The sequence below is a fragment of the Necator americanus genome, chromosome V (assembly GCF_031761385.1).
Source record: "Necator americanus strain Aroian chromosome V, whole genome shotgun sequence".
Lineage (NCBI taxonomy): Eukaryota > Metazoa > Nematoda > Chromadorea > Rhabditida > Ancylostomatidae > Necator > Necator americanus.
The window spans coordinates 15,216,446-15,235,259 of record NC_087375.1 but is presented as its reverse complement, the minus strand read 5'-3'; the positions used below and the strand labels follow the sequence as shown (position 1 = coordinate 15,235,259).

Here is an 18,814-nt window from a genome sequence, read left to right as displayed (position 1 = left end):
GTATGGGTTCTTGGTCGCATTTGTTCTCTTCGTTTATTCTACTTTTTTTTCTTGTATTAGCTAATGTTTGTGCTTTATCGAGCGACTGAGACGCTTCCGCTGCAGGTCAAGCATTTTCTTTGCGAGAATACTATATTATATTATATATCTCTCAGCAGTACCCTCTTCAACCTTCTTTGCAATGTTGTCCTTCGGATTAGCACAATCACCACCTTACTGTTTTTTGGAGCACCAAACATCGCATAGAAATAAGATCGTGCTTGTCTCCCCAAAGTAATGTCACGAAGCATTCTCATAGAGTTTTTCGTGGTATTTAGCAGAAATGTGATTTTATGTCTTCCCAATAAAAAGTGCAGCAAATCTGTCCATATTTTAGTAGTTGTTATTGTTCAAGTACAATGAAATATGTCTTTAATGTGTATTAATTGTTGGACCAAGTGCTAGTATTCTACCTCATACAACCAAACGCAGTTCCCAGCTCTGTTATTCTTTTAGTACCTACTCATTGAGCGATTCGTTATTCCGTTTCTTCTGTCTCATTTGTTACCAATCTGAGCACCCTTTTTCCTTGTTCTGCTTCTTTACAGCAGAAGTGAACAAACCAGTGATTCATGTCTTTCTCAACTATGAAGTGTAGACAATTCTGAATCAACAAAAATCCGATGTGAACGAATCATTCCCTTCATTTCTATCTAATGCCGGTGAAATAATGTTAGTTCAATGTGTACTTTTATTATAGAAGGTGCAGACAACCATTCTAGGACTATGGGATGAGAAGACCCGAGATAATCATGATCTTTCAGAATTATCAATGCCTATAATACAACTTACTCTTGGAATTCGTATCAGATTAAAGAGGAGACGTTGTGAAGTTTCGTGATGAACCATTAACTTTCGTTGAGTGTCTTTCCTTATCAAGCGATTGACAGGATTCAGCATTTAAACTGCATTCACACAAGGTAATAATGTGATATACTGTCACCAAGAAAAAATTTCTGTGCAGACGAGGTAATAGTGTCAAATACTGTCAGCGGGAAAGTATTGTTTAGTGGCTAACTCGTGCCTTAGTATGATGAATTACCCATAACGGTAGTAACTCTAAACCTAAAATTTGCAGCTCGTTGCATGGAAACTTTTGAGGTGACTCGCCTTCCATGGCAGAGTAACCACGTAAGAATGCAAATTTGAGACTGTAGCGCACTATCCGAATGGCTTATCATGTGTATACATTATTTGTTCGCTAGCCATCTCTCTTGCTGCTCACTGCAGAAATACCTGCATTGAGTCAACTATGGATCTAGTCACCTATTTGTTTTGCCGCTTTCCCCGTAGAGTCTTTCTTCAGCAGTTCTGTATCTGCCTTTCATTGTTTTGCCTTAGTTTCCGTAACTTTATGTTGTAACTGAGAGCTAGGACAAATGCTAACATTCGTGGCGAATCTTTCGTCTATCTCTGCTATTTGACTATTTAAATTATTGAACTGTTCGCTTCTAGTGGAGAACTACCACATAACTCATCTCCGAAACTACTTGAAATCAAAGCGTCAAACGTATAATACCATTATTAACATTTTTAAAAATAATATTAGAGGAAGATTTGTGTTGATTTGTGTATTATTTTGGCTCTCTTTGCATTCCAGGCTCAGCCTGAAGAACAACCCTGTTCTATGAGCAGCTGTTTTTCAGTTCTGTATTATATTGTCAAGGCGTTATTCTCAGTATTACAACGGTCCCGTCCAGTCTATTACTGTTTGCCCAAGAATTTGTAGCTTGCGCGGTCTGCTTTGAATAAAAAAATCATCAATTTCCATAAGAAGTAACAATAACAAGTAACAATAACAGATCGAAAGTATGTTAACATTATACGCCGTGCGTATAATGTTAACATACTTTCGATCTGTTATTGTTCATCGCACTTTTTTCTTCTTGTTTATCTAGGCTCGTACGCGTGAAAACGGAGAGTAGAGTTGTCACGGAAGGTGCTCAGCCGGCCGTCTTTCGCAGACGTTGCAAAGCCCTGTGCTAAATAAGACAGATTCATAACCATGTTTATTGCGCCCTATATTTCGGCGTCGTAGCCTTCCACGAAGCCGTGTTAATAGCATGGTGCACCATATACCATAATGATACTGCTTCGTTAAAGGATACACTGTGTTTCGAAGATTTTGTACCTAAGATCTCTTTCCTTTGGTCATTTCAGGTAATGGGTACTTCGAGATTTATTCTTGTGCTAGTTGTAATATTCGGCTCATGTACATGGATTGGCACAAATTCTGTATGGATGCAACTGCCAATGCTTACATCGGAGCTGCCGGAAGGCTGGAACTTGCCCAGCTTTCTCTCAGTAGTAGTGCAGGTGAAATTTCTATCAGAGCTCAAAATATGTGTTTCGTTATTGAGACAAGTACTATGTCTAATTTTGTCACTTGTACAAACAAACCACTTTGTTCCACTGATTTAACATGACAGATAGATTTGACATGGTTGTAATAATAAACCTATCACTGACTTAACATTTGTGAATAGGACTCTCCTCGGTAGCTCCGTTAAAAAAGTGATTCGTAAAACGTCTAGTTGTAGTAGGCCTCTTATTACATGCTGTGTGCTTTACTTTCACCCACAACAGATGCAGATTGCAGTGGGACCAAGATATGCAGTTGAGATCCACTTTATGAGAGTTTTTTTGTGACCCAATGTGCGACGTCCTTTGCAGACCTTACTGAGGATGACTTGCAGAATCCCTCCATAACTTTTTTTTTTTTTTTTTGATATCTTGTACCTTCGAATAGTTGTGATATCCAGTTTTTTAAAATCGGCAGACATTTGCAAATGTTATGCATCGGAACATAACTGGTGAAATGGATGTTAGAGTTGTTGACCGCTTGTTATCCCAAAAAATGAAAACAAGCTCAGGTATGTTGCTCGGACCCGATGCTTTCAGAAAAGAGCGATCTGTGTAGAACGTGTGATTCATGGAATAGTATTTAGTTTATGGCTATTTGTAAGAAAATATTTACTCCATAGAACTCTTGAATCCTAGAAGTTTCTTTTCTCTGGAAATATAGATAAGGAACTGGGGGGAGGGGGATTTTGGTTTAAAAAAAAAACTATCTTTTTCCACTTAGCCTTTAGAATAAAAATAGTCAGCTCCTCAACACGGAAAATCAGATTTCTGATAGAGGAAATCCTTTCCCACAATACTTTATGTAGAACAAAACGTTTATCTCACGCATGAGAAGAGTTACTAGTGAACTAATCGAACTGGCGGGGATTTAAGGGATGGGACTTTCTCATTTATTTTTTCTGATTTTTGATTTTTCTGAACTATTTCTTTCTGTGAATGTTATGTCATGAATGCATACATGTCAAAAAAAAAGAAAAAAAAAAAGAAACGCAAACTAGAGCTTGTTGCTTGTGAACTAAATTCGTAGAAGCACTGCAGCTCGCTGAATTCGACGCCTCTGTACATTGGATTTTAATTATAGATGTGGAATATTTCAGGGATATTCCTCATAATATACGAGTATAGTGCTCTCAAATTACCATCGTTGGGATAAATCGCTAGTGAAAAGTGCGCATTCGGCGTTTACAATAGCTGTAGAGGATAATTTTTTTGCATATGTCAAGACTCTGTCGTTATTTTCTCTGAATTACTCTGCTACTAATTTTAAGGCTCCAGAGGGTTAAAAGTCTTGGTTACTACGCTCGCCTCCCCTCGCCCCTCTAAATTTTTTTTCGAAAAGCAAGGAAAGATGATATCATGGGTTTTTTTTTCTTTTTTCAAAAATTCAATTTTAACTTTTCAAAAATGGTAACGTTTTAAATAAAAAAGTTATTAATACTGTAATGAGAACCTAGTTGAAGATTTTATAACGTTTTTGGCAGAGTAAAAAGATATGGAAACTTGAAAGTTATTGGTGTGTATGGAATGTTTGACGTTATTCAAGACCACATAGTCTGATAACATTAAATAGCCAGAGGATTTCAAGATCAGCACTCAATTTTCCACCCAATAATGAATGAATCTAACGACGACTTTGCTGAATTGAATAGGAGTTTCGATGAGTTACTGACTGAAAGCGATGAAGCAGAACCTTTTGCATATGACGAAGCTGCTGTTCAAAACTTGATTTTGCCTGTGGAATCAGACTCATCCGAGAATGAGAATAATCATGATGAGAGTGACCACGATGAAGAAGAAACGTGGCCTGAAGATGTCGTCATCCACGACAGATTTACTTTCGACATGGAATGCGGCCCTCCTATAGATGTCCAAAGGTCCAAGTTTAGCAGGCAGAGATGGCTATCGACAGTATTCGATAGCCATTTCTGCCTGCTAAATTTGGATCTTTGGACATTTCTGCCTGCTAAACCTCATAATAATAGAGACGAACAGGTATAGACGTCAGAAGATGATAAAGGAGAACAAAGATTGGAGAGAGATTACCGTGGATAAACTCAAACACTTCATAGGCTTCTGTTTGCATATATAATTGTGTGGTTCCCAATGCTTCGCCACTGCTGGTCTACTGATCCTATTTTTATTACTCCTTGATCACCTTGGTCACCTTGACTCCCGTTGTTCTTCGAACTGATAGAGTGGGAGCCGGTCTTCCTTTTATTTGTCCCGATCGCATGGTGGAGTCGCCCAATGGTTTCTCCTTTCGTCAGGGACACGAAGAGCATCGAATTTTTATTTCAACGACTTAGTGAAGAAGTTTGACTATCGGCTCGGCGGTCCTCCTGCATTGCGCCTAATATTGCGTGGAACCCAGTCGCTCACGGCCATGGTCCAACGGTTGTAGTTGAGGCGCATCACGTGTCCACCTCTCCTTATTTTGCTCTACCTGGAAAATGCGGCGGCGTCTGTGATCCTCGATGGTTGACGTAGGGCAGAACCTCGAATCCCGTCCCTCACTTGCGTGAAGAAGGATACTCATAGCATCACTCTCGGTTGAGCGTTCAATGACGCTCACCGCAGTTTCTTCCTGCTTGCGAAGTGCCCAGGTTTATGTAGCATAGGTGAAAGCAGGAAGTACTGTGTTGTTGATTAGGTGAGCACAGACCCGGATGTTCTTAGTTCTCTTCACTACATTCCCCATGTTCTTGAATGCTCCCCAAGCCGCTCGTTTCCTTTTGCCCAGCTTGGTCAGCTCGTTCATCATGTTCAATTCCCGACCCAGATAAGCGTAGCTGGTGCATTCGGATATGTTCGTTCCGTTGGGTGTGAAGGTAGCATCCGGGACCCATCCGCTACGCATAAACAGATTCAGCAGATTTTGCAGATTCAGCTGAAGACCGATCTTTTTACACGTTTCATCAAATTCGGCCAGCATCTGTTCCGTCTGATTGAAGCTTGCTGTTATAAGAACGATGTAGTCAGCGAAACAAAGATGGTGTAAATGCCGGTGTCAACTTTCACTCCCATCTTATCCCATTCCAACCCTGGCATCGCGTTCTCGAGAGTGGCACTGAATATTTTGCGTGGAATTGTGTCAATCTGACGAACCCCTTTCTTCGATTATGACATTATTGTAGAATGGGAGAATTTTGGTCGTGAAGTTGCTATAATACTCACGAAGTATCTTTATGTATGCAGTGGGGACGCGTTGGTTGTCCCTCATGTCTGCTTCGGTCTCAACTGTATCAAAGGCTTTCTTCAAATCGATGATGTGAGACACAGCGGCAACTTGTACTCTCGCGATATTTCTGTGAGTTGTGAAACCGTGTGTATGTGGTCAGTCGTACTGAACCGTTTTCGAAACCCTGCTTTCTTGCATGGCTGTCCTTCATCTGATGTTCTTTCTATCCTCTTTAGGATTACCGGATAGCGATAATTGCCGATGTCTCGTGGGGTCTCCCTTCTTATATAACAGCACTATTTTGCTGGTTTTCCATTGCATACGAACCTTGCAACCGACAGATTAGAATTGAAGAGCATCGCTAGAGTTGATGAGGACTGGCAGTAGGTACTTCAGATGTTCAGGGTTGATTCTGTCAGGACCGGGTGAAGTACGATTCTTCACCGATATGATGGCATGTCGGACTTAGGAAGGGAGAACCTTTGGAATGACATGTCCATCTTTCCTCAGATGGTGAGGAGGCAGGTGGACGTGGCTGTCGAAGAGATCTGCGTAGAAGTTTTGAATGACCCTCACAATACCCCTTCTCGATGCTGTAGTTGTTCCATTTGGGATTCGGAGAGCAGCAATATTGTTTTACGATTGGCGAAGTTCCGACGGGCGTAGCGAATGCTCTGTCGCGCCTCTGCCGCTTCAGCCAAAACTTCTGCTCTTCTCTCTTTGAGGTCTTCCTTTATCGCCCCTCTGCAAAGCCTTGTGAGCTCCTACGTGAGTTCTTGGTTGCCTGCAACTCGTGCGGCAGACGTATCAGCTTGGGGGTTTTGAAACTCCTCGCCCTCCTCGTACAGTCGTGAAGATGTTCTACAAGCCGTTCATATTCGTCCTCGATGTCGACCATGACGGTATCTTTCCAAAAGCCGACAAGCGAAGCGAAGAGCTAACAGTCGAAGAAGAAGGCGATAGTCGATTTCGTATAAAACTTTGGTACAACAGCGACATCCCAGGCAAGACCTTTTACTGACGATGATGTGGTCAATTTCATCATGATACCCTCCATCGGGTAACTTCCACGACCAGGGTAGAGAGGAGGGCTTCTGGAATTGCGAGTTCCCACGGATGGTCTTAGTCGTCATGATGAACTTGGAGAACCTCTCCCCTGCTCATTGCATTGAAGGCCGTGAGTTCCGAAGTGAAGTTCTCCAGGAGTTCTTCTGTGGCCAATTTTGGCGTTGAAATCACCAATTATGACCTTGTAGAAGGTATGATCTTCTCTGTAGAACTTCTCCAGGTCCATATAGAAAGCTTTGATTTCTTCTTCGTAGCTTGATGTTTAGCGGCAGCGACAAAGGCAGTCAAAGCTGGTGTTGGACCACTTCTTCCCATCCGTGAACGTCCGATTCGAGTTGCAAGTTTTTCGAAAGAGTTGATGTTTATTGCAATATTCGTGTTGACGAGGACACCAACTCCTCTACTGTCGCATGTTCCTAGGAACAGTTCTTTTCCAGTGTCATACACGGCATTCAGTAGGTGGCGTCGCCTCGTCTCGGTCATTTCCATGACGTCATACTTAAACCTCCTAGCTTGCATCATCAAACCTTCAATGGCCCCATCCTATGCAAGCGTACGGGCCTTATAAGTACAGATCGTCATCCTAGTCCTTTTCCGTTTCGGTAGCCTAGATGACTCCTGCAACCCGTCCTTCCTGGCGCTACTGTACCGGACTTTCTTCCGGAATCAGGAGACTTTTCTATTGCTGCGTTTGGCATAAAAATTAAAAACTCATGGACAGATTGCAAGCCTCTAGTCACATGCGTTTTGGGAGAAAGTTGTGTTCTCCCGAAGTGGACAGGTGGAGCTTATTTGAATAATACGGAATACGGAAATATTATGTGCCGATACTAGGACAGCAGAAACAAGGAGTTCATCCCCTGAATCTACCTGTGTCTGAGGGCAGGTACAAAGTCGCTCTTGGTCTGCGATTAGCCTTTATCCGCCATCTGGGGAAGCGTTACCTAGCCTCGCGACTAACCGGCTGTGATTGTGAAAGTGAAGGAGATCCGTGGTTTGTGCTTCTATGGTAAAAAATTAAGGTCAGAAGCCGGATAGATATTTTCGTGCTCCCTACGAAGCACGATGGGTCCTTCCCCAATAGAGCCTTAGGTTATAGAGGACTGGAACAAAATTCGAAAGGAAAGGACTCTTAGATTTCAGTAATCTGATGGTCGCGTATACTCCGTTTGTCAGAAAGACTCTCAAGTGGTGTACGTGACTTTTTTCTATGAGGTGACGCATATCGTCCCCTCTAATGAGCGAAATCCGTTGGACTAATATTGTACCATTAAATATTTGATATTTACTCATAAATTATTTTTATGAGTCTGTGCCACAACACGCAACGTCGGACATTGTCCCAGGCGGTAAAAGGTCCGACGGCATTGTCGCACATTGTAGTCGACGTTTTAAAATTGTGCGCCCATTTAATGTTTTTCTTTCAGATTGCCTGCATTGCTCCAGTTATGTATGCAATAGTTCATAAGGGATGCAAGTCTGTTGAAATTCCGCACATTAAACTCATTCTCTTCTTTCTTATAATGGCTTGCGTTTGCCAGCTAGGTGAGATTGAAAGGTATAATGATTAATATTCATCGTGGTTACGGCAGCAACTTGTATAATTGTTTAAATTTCAGGCCTGGTGTTCCTCTGGAAGTACACTGTTGTTATTGGGAGTAGAAGCTACTCTGTCGCTCTCTACTCGTTGTTATTCGGTCTTGCAGTAGTTGATGCCATCTCCAATGTTCTATTTATGCCTTTCATGGCGAAATTCCATCCTTCTTATCTCAATGCTTATTTTGTTGGTATGGGCTTCTCTTCACTGATTCCCAGCATCTTAGCTCTCATTCAAGGTACGTGAATCCGCAGGACTTCAGGTAGTTGATTTTTCGTTTACTGGAACGGATGCAAGCAGTATGCAAGTATTTCCATTTGTCCCGGTCATGCTCGTCTTTTTTCGAACTGCAGGAATAGTTTTATATCGTTCTCTGGAGTACTCCAGGAAAAAATATGATCATACGGTAGCGGTCTTCCTTTCGTCCTTTATTGGTGAGATTGTATTATTCCGTCCCTCTTCTGGCTGATAATGTCGTTATTTTAAAATAAGTACAGAAACTCCGAAGTTTTGGCTGTGGGGTTGTTATATAATTCAAGAAGAATCTTAATGTATCGATTATGGAAACTTTGGTTGTTCAAAGCTTCTATGACTTTTAAGCTCAAGCGAATGCCCTGAAATCCATGGAAATAGGAACAAAAAATGGAAATATAAATGGAAGTCCGTGAAAATCCTCTGTTTAACATCTTTATCTTGAAAATAAAGCAAAGTAGCTGTGGTCAGCAAAATTTCCAATGCCCATGGAAGAAAGTTGAAATCATTGGTGCTATAGCCGAACTTTCCTCAGTTGAAGGAGGTCCGGCTGAAAGAGTCCAGCTCAAGTGATGAGGATTCCTCCGCCAACCGTCCATAATAAAAGCGGGTTGGAGCACTGGCTCCGACTATCGCCTGTATGTGTACGACTATAAACAGATGTGATCGCTTGTTGGACTTCGGAAAACAGGATCTCTTTTTCGACACATCTGCTTGCTTGGAGGCACATGAGCTTTGCTATCGAAAAAATCAGAATAGAAGTTAAGGATGATCTTCTTCACCCACCTATCATTTCGCTGTACGTTTTGTAGAATCTCATCTTCGTCTCATAATCGGAAAAGTCTCGGAGGATTCTTTTCCACCTGTGCGGGATCAGCTATTAGCTTGAGGATTAAATAACTTCCACCCAGGTTCACGGTACTTATTTTTATTTTTTACGTGTATAAGGGATTACCGAAATAAGGGATTTTTGTCATCGCTACGCAGGCAGAGCTCCGACTAATCTTTAGACAGCAGTCTAGTGTCGTGCAAGTAACGTTAAATTTTTTTTTTGTTCACCTTGAAAATTGAGAATCAAAAAATACACTTGCGCCATGTAATGCTTTGGGAATTTAAACAAGATAATAGTTTTGCGGCTCAAAAAGTGTACAGTGTGCATAGCGAAGGAAATTGTGCAATGTGGTGACCAGATCGGGGATTAAAAATTGGTTTATTAAATTCCGTCCTGGAGATGTGGCCTTGAAAGAGAACCAACAGAGGGACGATGAAGTCACCCTCAGACTTCGAACAACGAGAAAGTTAGTAGAGAAGCTCAAGACTTCACAATCACGATAAATCATCCCCATAGATGTATCAAAACAAAACGGAAGTTATTTATGACTCAACCTAATATTACTGTTGTTGTTCCGTTGGTGCTAAAATCGCCAATAGTGGTCAGGTATAATCTTCTCTGTAGGATTTCTCCAAGTTCATGTAGAATGCTTCGGATTCCTGTTTTTGTTTTAATTGGAGCGTAAGCAAAAAAGATCGTCAAGGTATGCTTTCTTGCATGTAAAATTCCCTTGCGAGACGTCAGTTATTTGTAAGCATAGATGGCAGTAAATACACTTGTGTTGAGAACCGTACTGCACCATTTCCCTTGAATTAGTCAGTATGTCGAGCATGTGGAGTGGTCAGTGCTGTTGAAAGCGATTGCGAAAAGTTCAGTCAGTGGCTTGTTCGCAGGTCTTTTTTTCACTGAATCGAAAGCGTATCTCTTCCCTACCAGCTACTTCGGTTTGTGATATATAGCGAGTAAACGTTGAGATCCCCCTGGTGAAAGAGGGTGTACTGTACCGTAGTGTACTTTGTTTTGCTCAGGAAATTCGTTAACACGTGCAATAGATTAATTGAGTAGCAGTCACGATAGAAAGTCTTCAGGCACATCAACATATGAATGTGAAGGAGATGTCCCACACTATTCTCAGCCACGGTTTACTGCAGCCACATTCTTTGCTATCATATTTTTTTCAACCTGCATGTCCACTATTGCATTCATTATTTTATTTCGCATAGCCGACAAAAAGCAAGTATTTTTGTGGTATATTTAACATGCCAGTTCCACGTTTGGTGGGCTTCTTTTCTGTCATTTGTAATTTTTAATTCTCTTCTGTTTCCGTTTACAAAGCAACAAACATGTGTAGAAATTCCTAGATTTTTAATTATGAACCGAATTATTTGGAAATTCAGGGAATCACCGCTTGAAACAACAGAAAGTGATCAGGGAACGAGTTCGGAGACGTTGGAAATAACATCATCTACTGAAGAAATGGTTATTAATTAGTCACACACCGTTAAAACATATCTTGGTCAAAACTCAACAAATATCTTAAGAATGAAGACATAATCAAAAAGTTGTTGCAGATAACAGAAGATAAACAACCACTATCAAAGGCTTGCTACACTCTCGTACTATTTACGATATCCGTAATAAATGCTCAAATGAATGGAATTATTCCTAGCATTTCCAGCTATGCAGCACTACCTTACTCACAAGTGAAATCTTCAACTACCTTGCACTTGACAAATGCAGTAAAACTTTTATTTAAGGACGTGTACCACTACAGTGTAACTCTGTCAAATGTTATGATGCCAGCAGCGTCATTTCTATCCTTTTTTGTCATTCTTAGGTAAGTATTGCGTCAATTTTCATTTGTTCTCATATATGAACAGGGCCGACCGCGATTGATCTTATGAACCAGAGACCGATGTAGATACCTTGCAGTAGAATGGTGTGTAAGTGATCCAGGGTTGTGATTGGGATATATTGACTGAGTAGCAGGATCATCCAACTTGGTGTTTCTCATCTGCGCACCCAGTAGTGCATGTTTTATGACATTCAAGAAGACAGTTCTATCTAATATCCAACGTTTTGCTAAAAGAAAGTCTCCAGTAGATGATGTGTGCAACGGAATTCGGTAGAAGTCCTTAAAACGACGAAAATTCTGTCCTTGACAGACTAAATCTTTGAGGAAAGCGCGTTTTGTTCAGCTTACACAACATGCCTGATAGGAGCGTCTCGGTCTTTAACAAGTGTTCCTAGTTTTAGGTAATGTCTAGTACAGTAGGGTCAAAACGATATGAAGCACGGTGCAGTTGCGCAAACGGCTGTGCTCGAAGCGGTGCGCTCAAAAAAGAGGTTGGAATCGAGATGGGACCTTGGCGAACTGCAGCAAAGATTGGTCCCTCATCGCGTCCTTTCGAGCGCAGTCGCTTACGTAACACCGTAGCACCGTGCTTCATGTAGTTTTGACCCCACTACATATAAGATGAATGGTAGAAGATTCCAAACTGATGTTCTGAAAAGAATACGTATAAGTAACGTTGTGGAGAAGGGTTTTACATGGAATTTAGAGACACTGCATATTTTTAATTAGCGTATTGCAATCGCTTAAAGTGTTTCAAAACCTCAAGTAATAATACTGATAATATGAGATAGGATTCTGTTTCTAGGAACTTTCTTTTCGTAGATTATTTTAGGTAGTGCAGAATCATAGACGTTATTAGACTGTTTTTCGGCGCGCAGTTGATGGAATAGTCCTTAGGTGCTCGTGCTTGAGTAGAGTCCAGCCTTTTTCTGTAGTCGATTGAATACTCCACCCATCTTCAACGCAAGCGTTGGAGTTTAAGTGCACGAAACTGACGTATTGTGGAAACCTGATGGAAAGCTTAGGGTTCAGGGTATAGATTATGAGAGTGGCCGTTTTCCCAGTCAATTCTTCTAATACTCCTGAAAAACGGCGTCCTCAGCGGCTTATTCATTGCTTTTACACAAATGAGTTGTTAAGAAGATCTCTTGGATTCTCGGTGCGTGTACCGGAGTGGCGCGTTCCAACTTATCTCATAGAAACGGATACCTTTTCCCATGGTGGTTTTTTAAAAACAATTAGGGGGAACTGAGCAGGGCCACGATGTAATGTTCTCCCGGAATTCATCAGTTTTCCGAACCACGCTGATTTCGTGGTACGCTGCCTTTATTGATGAACAATACAATACTGCCTTTTGTCTCGAACAGCTCCATAGAGCTCCGCATTGGGTTAGATGCTCGTTTATTTTAATATCCGGATAGTGAGGTTTCCATTTTCTTTCACAGGAGCCAAAACATTCTGATCTGTGCGATCCGATGAGCAACTCTGGCAATTCGCAGTAACACTACGAATCCGAGTATCATCGACCCCGATGATGTATAAGGGGTGTGGTATAAAGGACCGTTCGTGCTTATGGTTATGCTAGCACATTACTACTTGTACGGTCAAAGAGTGCGGCAGACAACGCTCTGCCCATTCTTTCATCCAACTCTATTGCTGGCAATTGTTCTGCTCACCTGTATTCACATAATAAAGACATTTCACTGAACCACCGCTTTTTGGTCTGTTCAAATAGGGTGATAAAATACCCTAAAGTCTCTAGTCACCCACTCAAACAGTTTGGTGCATCGGTGGTTCAGTGGTAGAATGTTCGCCTGCCACGCGGGCGGCCCGGGTTCGATTCCCGGCCGATGCACCACCACCTCCGCGATACTGCCCACCGCGCCCTCTGCCAGCTTCTCCACCCATTCCTCATCTTCCTTGACTGGAAGGAGCATCGCGTTTAATCAACGCATTCTTCGCCTCCGAAGCCTTCTTATATCCCACATCTAGCCAGCTGCCATTCATATCCACAATTTTGAAAAGATCCTTTTTAGTCTTCCCGTCTTGTCCTGTGTATAAGTAATGCTCTAGAGGTACTGGCCGTTTAACAGTAGATACCACATTAATTTTCCGATTTTTAATACGCCCGACCCAATCTGCAAATTCGATACAATTTGGGACTGTGGCCGGTAGCATCACAATCTTCACATGAGATGGAAGCATAATAAGAATCTCCTCCCACACATGCCCTCTTTCCGCGTTATTTATACGATGGACTTCGTCGAACACTATCCACTCTAAGTCTTGAATAACTTCTGAGCCATTGTAGAGCATTGATCTTAAAATTTCAGTTGTCATGATAAGACAGAACGCCTCAGGGGAGAGCTGAATGTCGCCAGTGACGAGACCTACGTCGGTGAACATCATTTTGAGGTCACGGAACTTTTGATTCGACAAGACCTTGATGGGCGAAGTGTAGATTGCGCGTGTTCTGTGTTGTTCACACAAAGCCACAACGGTCTTTCCAGCTGAAGTATGAGCAGAAAACAGATTCGCCTTTTTCCATACAAACTACAGCTGCCTGTTGAAAGCCATCCAATTCGAACGGATACTTCTTCGCCATATTCGGCAAGATTGCTTTGTATTCTCCAATGCATGACGCCGGATAGAGCTGTTTAGCATAGGCAAATCTTTCAGGAGCAGTAAATTTCAGCGCAGACTGCGGTAGCGGAGTTTCAAGAGCATCCTCAATTTCTTTGACAACATGTGGTGGTTCTTGCTCTTCCAAGGTAGATTTAGACTCTTTGGGCACCTCCACTTCGTTGGGAGTAGTGGTTTCAGCAGGGATCACCAGTGGAGATCCTCCACCCACGAAGTCCATAAGATCGAATAAATCGGTTGAGTCGAAATCTACTTGACCACAGCGATTGACCCCCAAAAAGTGCCATCAGACTATCCCAAAATTAGAGTTGCTCGGAATCCTTATAGCAGCTAGATTAGGATGCAGCATATTATCAGCTGTCCAAGCAAAAATCGAAGAGGTGAACATAGTTTCGGACAGTGAAATTGCCTTGTACTGGATCAAACCTTCGAAAAAGTTCCTATTTTCGTAGCAAATCAGCGAGCGAAAATACTTAGTATTAAACAGCAACTCGATAATCGTGAAGCTACGGTCAAATTCTTCCATGTTAGCACCGAAAACAATCCAGCTGATGCTGGAACCAGAGGTCTGACATCACAAGAAGTTATCAAGCACGACTGGATCAAAGGACCACGCTTGCTAGAAAATCACTGTAGCGAGTGGCCTATCAAGTCGACAAACACACTATCTGACGTCCATGAGGATGACGGAGTAGAAACAATGGTTGCTACTACATTGAAAGTAATCACATCAGAAAACAAACAACAAGAACAGCTTATTGATCTCAAGCGTTTTTCGAAAATCGACAACGTGCTACGTGTGCTAGCAAAGGCTGCAAAAACAATGAAAAATCGGGTTTCAAAAACCAATCAAAATCGCTCGTCACCGATAAAAATATCAGAAGTCGACAAATTTGGTAACGTGTTCGAAATAACCGCATCAGATATGGTCAACGCGGAACGCCTTCTAATTAGTGATTATTCGCGACGAAGACAGAATCATTCGGCACCACTCCCGCCTTCAAAATGCCTCAATTCCGTATGACACAAAGGCACCAATTTATATCCCAGAAGACTCGGAATTATCCAGGCTGATCGTGCAGGATATTCACATCAAAAATGGTCATTCTGGCAAAGAGCACACTCTTTCAATCGCAAGACAACGCTTTTGGATTTCACGTCCCTCTTACGTATTCAAGAAATTCTTAAAAGATTGCGTCATTTGCAAAAAATACCAAGGTCTTCCCTTAGGAGCACCGATCATGCCTCCACTACCAAAGGACAGGGTCATAAAGTCCAGACCATTTCAAAATGTCGGATGTGACTTCATGGGTCCTTTCACTTCAAAAACTCTCGAGAAAATGTACGTGTGTTTATACGCATGCCTTACAACTCGAGCAGTACACTTAGAAGTGGTAGAAAATCTTTCGGCAGGAGCATTCCTCAATTGTTTCGTGAGATTCGTCTCGCGCAGAGGAGTTCCAGAGATTGTCCGCTCAGATTGCGGAACCAACTTCAAGCTTGGTGAAGTCATTATCACAAAGATGTTCTGCGACCTCAACGAGAATGGTCGATCTCTTATGTCATATTGTGCATCCCAACGAATAAACTGGATCTTCAATCCTCCTGGATCCCCCTGGATGGGTGGCGCATGGGAACGACTAATCGGTTTAACCAAGAAAGCGTTTAATAAATCAATAGGGCGCAAACGCTTGAGTTTTGCAGACATGTGCACCGTAATCACTCGAATTGAGGCGATTCTAAACACAAGACCTCTCACGAAAGTGAACTCCAGTGATATTGCAGAGATACCATTGAGGCTAATTGATTTTTTGAAGGGAAATTTCAATTACTCGCTTCCAAGCACAGGCGACAAAGCTGAACCTGTGCCTCCTCTGCCTAAAAACGGCACACGAGGACGTATGTGGAAAGTTGTGGTCTTGGCCACAATTTTCTGCTTTGCTCCTCCAAAAGAGCGCAGCCACCCACGAAGCGGCCATACAAGAAGTAAGCACTCTCGCCAACCGTCAACGCCGTCATCGTCATCAACAAGCCAACAAGCCATCATCAGTGCACCTGCACCAAGCCGAATTCTCAAAACGCCATAAGCAATCCACTAACCCAACGTCAGCCCGCCACCCACGCCACTCCACAAAACTCCGCAACAGTCGAACCGTACGAAGAAAACCATTTGTAAAAGTAGAATTTGTTTCGTAAATTATTACTTTGTGCTGTTGTCGCTCGCGGCAGTATCATCGACTCCGATGATGTATAAGGGGCGTGGTATAAAGGACCGTTCGCGGTTATGGTTATGCTAGCACATTACTACTTGTGCGGTCAAAGAGTGCGGCGGACAACGCTCTGCCCATTCTTTCATCCAATTCTATTGCTGGCAATTGTTCTGCTCACCTGTATTCACATAATAAAGACATTTCACTGAACCACCGCTTTTTGGTCTGTTCAAATAGGGTGATAAAATACCCTAAAGTCTCTAGTCACCCACTCAAACACTGAGGATATTTTTCCAAATGCACTTTTTAACGATTTAAGCATGAGACATGAAAACATGAGAGAAGTAAAAAAAGCTTAGAAAAAAGAAACAAACCTTCAAGATAAATATAAAACTATGGATAATTGTGACAACTTATATTAAGTGATGTATTCTGCAGAAAATTGTCGCTATTGGTGCTTCTTTCTGCTATGTCTACTTGTGTCACAGGCTTCCTAATTTATCTAGCGGCATTAAGTCCTTCAATGATTTTCGATTCAAAATCTGCTGGAAGTGCACTTTCGGTAGGTACTTCGTTGTTAGCACGAACTGGGAATATATGTACAGTCTACTTCTAGGCTGTGTGTGAATTTAGATAACGGCATCACTGTTAGCTGCTGGACTGCACTCGTACCTCAGGGTAGCATTCGCGTCGCTTTTGCGTTGCTACGACAAAAGTGAATCGAGATTATTCTGGTTCGGTTTGTTCACACAGGTTAGACACTACTGTGTATTTCTAATTTAACATTACCTAATGGAAAAATTCTCTTTGCTTTCATAGAAAGAGAACATCCAGTGCCAAAAAGACCGGAAAAAAGGATGTAAAACGATATGACCATAAAAGCCTAAGCGTTCGTTCTTCAGAATAACAAAAAATTTCGGAAATTCTGTTGTTCATTATTCGTGTTTGTTCTCAGCTCTCATATTTTGTACATTGGGCGTGACAGCTAATATTTAGAATTCAGAATAATTCTGTAGCTTCCATATCCATTTTCGTTGGCCAAAAAAAAAACCCTCAGAACATCTGTTTGACAGAGGGATTTATGAATTCAGCTCCGTTGTACATGTGGGATGTACTCCGAGTTTCTATGACTACAAGTGATGTATCTGATAGCCGACAATAATATACCGAAGTTTCATTCCTTGTTGCTGCTTATCGGACGAAGTCCAGATATAAACTCATTACAACATCGCCGCAACTAGAATGGTCTACAGATGCTTCGCTAAGGTGGATAAATGCAGGGAACGATTTAGATAAGGACATGAGATATCAGCCGGCTTAGGTTATTAACATGCATATTCGAAATGGGCTATAGCGGGGATTTTGTTGTGTCTTACATTGGTTTTCAGTCCCACACCTATATTAAAGGATAAAGGATAAAGTCTCTGGCGTTAATCAATCCGCTTGGGATGCGCCCACACGTTCACTTCAATTCAGAATCGTTTGAGGTTTACGAACGTGTAACTGGCCTATACAATGACTTGCGGTGGCTAGCCGATGTCACACTGATATTACTCATTATTACTGCTGCCTTCACGTTGAGCATTGCTAGCCAAACGTCTGCTGTCATTGTTTGAATGCTGGCAGATGATGTTGAATGAAGTGAAGTAATTTGCTCGTTGCATCGTTACTGTGGATCTCAGTAGACCGTCCCGGCTTACTCCTCTAAGCAAAAAATATGATCGCATATGCAGTCCGATTAGTAGGACTAAGCACAACTAACTAGGAACTTTTGATCTACAATGCAAGGTACGGTAAGGCTACTGCAAATAACTCCAAACCAAAAGCGATTACGTGCTTAGCGGTATTGCGCAGAGATTATGTACATTCCGGTGAAAACTTTTGATTTATGGTGCAACATCGCGTAGGCACTTACATGGCAGTGAGCTACCGCTGCCACTTTGTGATCAGATATTAGTTGACAACGACGAACCACAAAAAATGTTAGACATCTATGAAGTGGGCTTCATATGTACTGGCAGTCACAAGAGTAAGTTTTGCTAAGTGCTAATAAGTGTGCTGGACTGGCGAAAGCACGCTGATATAGCAACATATACAGTGGTTTTTCCCTAACAACAGAATATTAATACAGGAAAGAGGCTCTCTTCCCATTATTTGAATTTATTGAGACCTGTGCTGTTCAACAAATTTGTTGTTATTCAATGAGTGATCTTTTAGTTCGTTCTGAACTGTTAAGAATTTGATCTTGATTCACTCTTGGTTTTTTTTTTAACGTAAGTTGAAATATTTTTCAAATGTTTGATAGAGGAGGATCTTTTTTTACCTTATGAACTCCAGTTTCAGGTTGCAGGACTCCGTTTTTCGCATAATCATTCCACAGAATATGTCTATGAACATTTTACAGATTGGCTCCTTCATCGGCTCCATGGTTATGCTTCCTTTAGTTGACATCGTGCACGTGTTCACGTCAGCCCCACCATGCAGATAAAAAAAGAAGGGTATTGAAATATTATAACATGTTGTAACTATTGCTATCTTTTCTACTGCTCATTAGTGTTTCTATTTCTTTCGCATATCCAGTCCACCTGAAAATAATGGGTGCGCTGTTTGATCAATGGGGATAAAAAGAGAAAATTAACGAGAAGGAAATGGACCAACACTGCACTCTCAAATTTCGCGCCACTATCTAAAGTTACCCGGGATGACGTTATGATCCTGAATTCCACTTTCAAGTGCATCGGAATAGCTTATCAAAATGTCAATAACAACTTTAACT

The 18,814-nt window shown here is 41.7% G+C and overlaps 9 protein-coding genes across 11 annotated transcripts; 5 read left to right on the top strand and 4 right to left on the bottom strand.

The window, feature by feature from the left end:
* Positions 1 to 2: 2 nt before the first annotated feature.
* On the top strand, positions 3 to 11,784 carry RB195_013954 (uncharacterized protein; the record flags this gene model as incomplete). 2 transcript variants are annotated; one of them, XM_013444659.2, is made up of 8 exons in its annotated part: positions 2,203 to 2,355; positions 8,077 to 8,194; positions 8,269 to 8,484; positions 10,419 to 10,563; positions 10,728 to 10,809; positions 10,902 to 11,033; positions 11,088 to 11,167; positions 11,598 to 11,784. In XM_013444659.2, 8 exons carry the CDS (start codon positions 2,203 to 2,205, stop codon positions 11,782 to 11,784), a joined length of 1,113 nt encoding a protein of 370 aa, XP_013300113.2. The 2 variants fall into 2 exon arrangements, with proteins under 2 accessions (XP_064059885.1, XP_013300113.2); XM_064204004.1 differs by lacking the exons at positions 8,077 to 8,194; positions 8,269 to 8,484; positions 10,419 to 10,563; ... (1 more) ...; positions 10,902 to 11,033; positions 11,598 to 11,784 and adding exons at positions 3 to 6; positions 804 to 871 and having other exon boundaries at positions 2,200 to 2,355; positions 11,088 to 11,171.
* RB195_013957 (uncharacterized protein) lies at positions 4,015 to 4,401 on the top strand (the record flags this gene model as incomplete). Its single annotated transcript, XM_064204007.1, has 1 exon — positions 4,015 to 4,401. The coding sequence occupies one exon, from the start codon at positions 4,015 to 4,017 to the stop codon at positions 4,399 to 4,401; it is 387 nt and encodes a 128-aa protein (XP_064059888.1).
* On the bottom strand, positions 5,009 to 5,335 carry RB195_013956 (uncharacterized protein; the record flags this gene model as incomplete). Its single annotated transcript, XM_064204006.1, has 1 exon — positions 5,009 to 5,335. One exon carries the CDS (start codon positions 5,333 to 5,335, stop codon positions 5,009 to 5,011), a length of 327 nt encoding a protein of 108 aa, XP_064059887.1.
* Positions 6,519 to 7,171, bottom strand: RB195_013955 (uncharacterized protein; the record flags this gene model as incomplete). Its single annotated transcript, XM_064204005.1, has 2 exons — positions 6,519 to 6,675; positions 6,831 to 7,171. The coding sequence occupies 2 exons, from the start codon at positions 7,169 to 7,171 to the stop codon at positions 6,519 to 6,521; spliced, it is 498 nt and encodes a 165-aa protein (XP_064059886.1).
* A 1,312-nt stretch (positions 11,785 to 13,096) lies between the features above and the next one.
* RB195_013953 (uncharacterized protein) lies at positions 13,097 to 13,594 on the bottom strand (the record flags this gene model as incomplete). Its single annotated transcript, XM_064204003.1, has 1 exon — positions 13,097 to 13,594. One exon carries the CDS (start codon positions 13,592 to 13,594, stop codon positions 13,097 to 13,099), a length of 498 nt encoding a protein of 165 aa, XP_064059884.1.
* A 73-nt stretch (positions 13,595 to 13,667) lies between these two features.
* Positions 13,668 to 14,048, bottom strand: RB195_013952 (uncharacterized protein; the record flags this gene model as incomplete). The annotated part of the gene is made up of 1 exon (XM_013444658.2): positions 13,668 to 14,048. The coding sequence occupies one exon, from the start codon at positions 14,046 to 14,048 to the stop codon at positions 13,668 to 13,670; it is 381 nt and encodes a 126-aa protein (XP_013300112.2).
* A 120-nt stretch (positions 14,049 to 14,168) lies between these two features.
* RB195_013951 (uncharacterized protein) lies at positions 14,169 to 14,852 on the top strand (the record flags this gene model as incomplete). The annotated part of the gene is made up of 2 exons (XM_064204002.1): positions 14,169 to 14,208; positions 14,281 to 14,852. The coding sequence occupies 2 exons, from the start codon at positions 14,169 to 14,171 to the stop codon at positions 14,850 to 14,852; spliced, it is 612 nt and encodes a 203-aa protein (XP_064059883.1).
* Positions 14,853 to 15,069: 217 nt separating this feature from the next.
* Positions 15,070 to 15,915, top strand: RB195_013950 (uncharacterized protein; the record flags this gene model as incomplete). Its single annotated transcript, XM_064204001.1, has 1 exon — positions 15,070 to 15,915. One exon carries the CDS (start codon positions 15,070 to 15,072, stop codon positions 15,913 to 15,915), a length of 846 nt encoding a protein of 281 aa, XP_064059882.1.
* A 156-nt stretch (positions 15,916 to 16,071) lies between these two features.
* On the top strand, positions 16,072 to 18,526 carry RB195_013949 (uncharacterized protein; the record flags this gene model as incomplete). Of its 2 annotated transcripts, XM_064203999.1 has the most annotated exons (4): positions 16,072 to 16,109; positions 16,477 to 16,600; positions 16,672 to 16,791; positions 18,443 to 18,526. In XM_064203999.1, 4 exons carry the CDS (start codon positions 16,072 to 16,074, stop codon positions 18,524 to 18,526), a joined length of 366 nt encoding a protein of 121 aa, XP_064059880.1. The 2 variants fall into 2 exon arrangements, with proteins under 2 accessions (XP_064059880.1, XP_064059881.1); XM_064204000.1 differs by lacking the exon at positions 16,072 to 16,109 and having other exon boundaries at positions 16,562 to 16,600.
* Between the last annotated feature and the right edge of the window lie 288 nt (positions 18,527 to 18,814).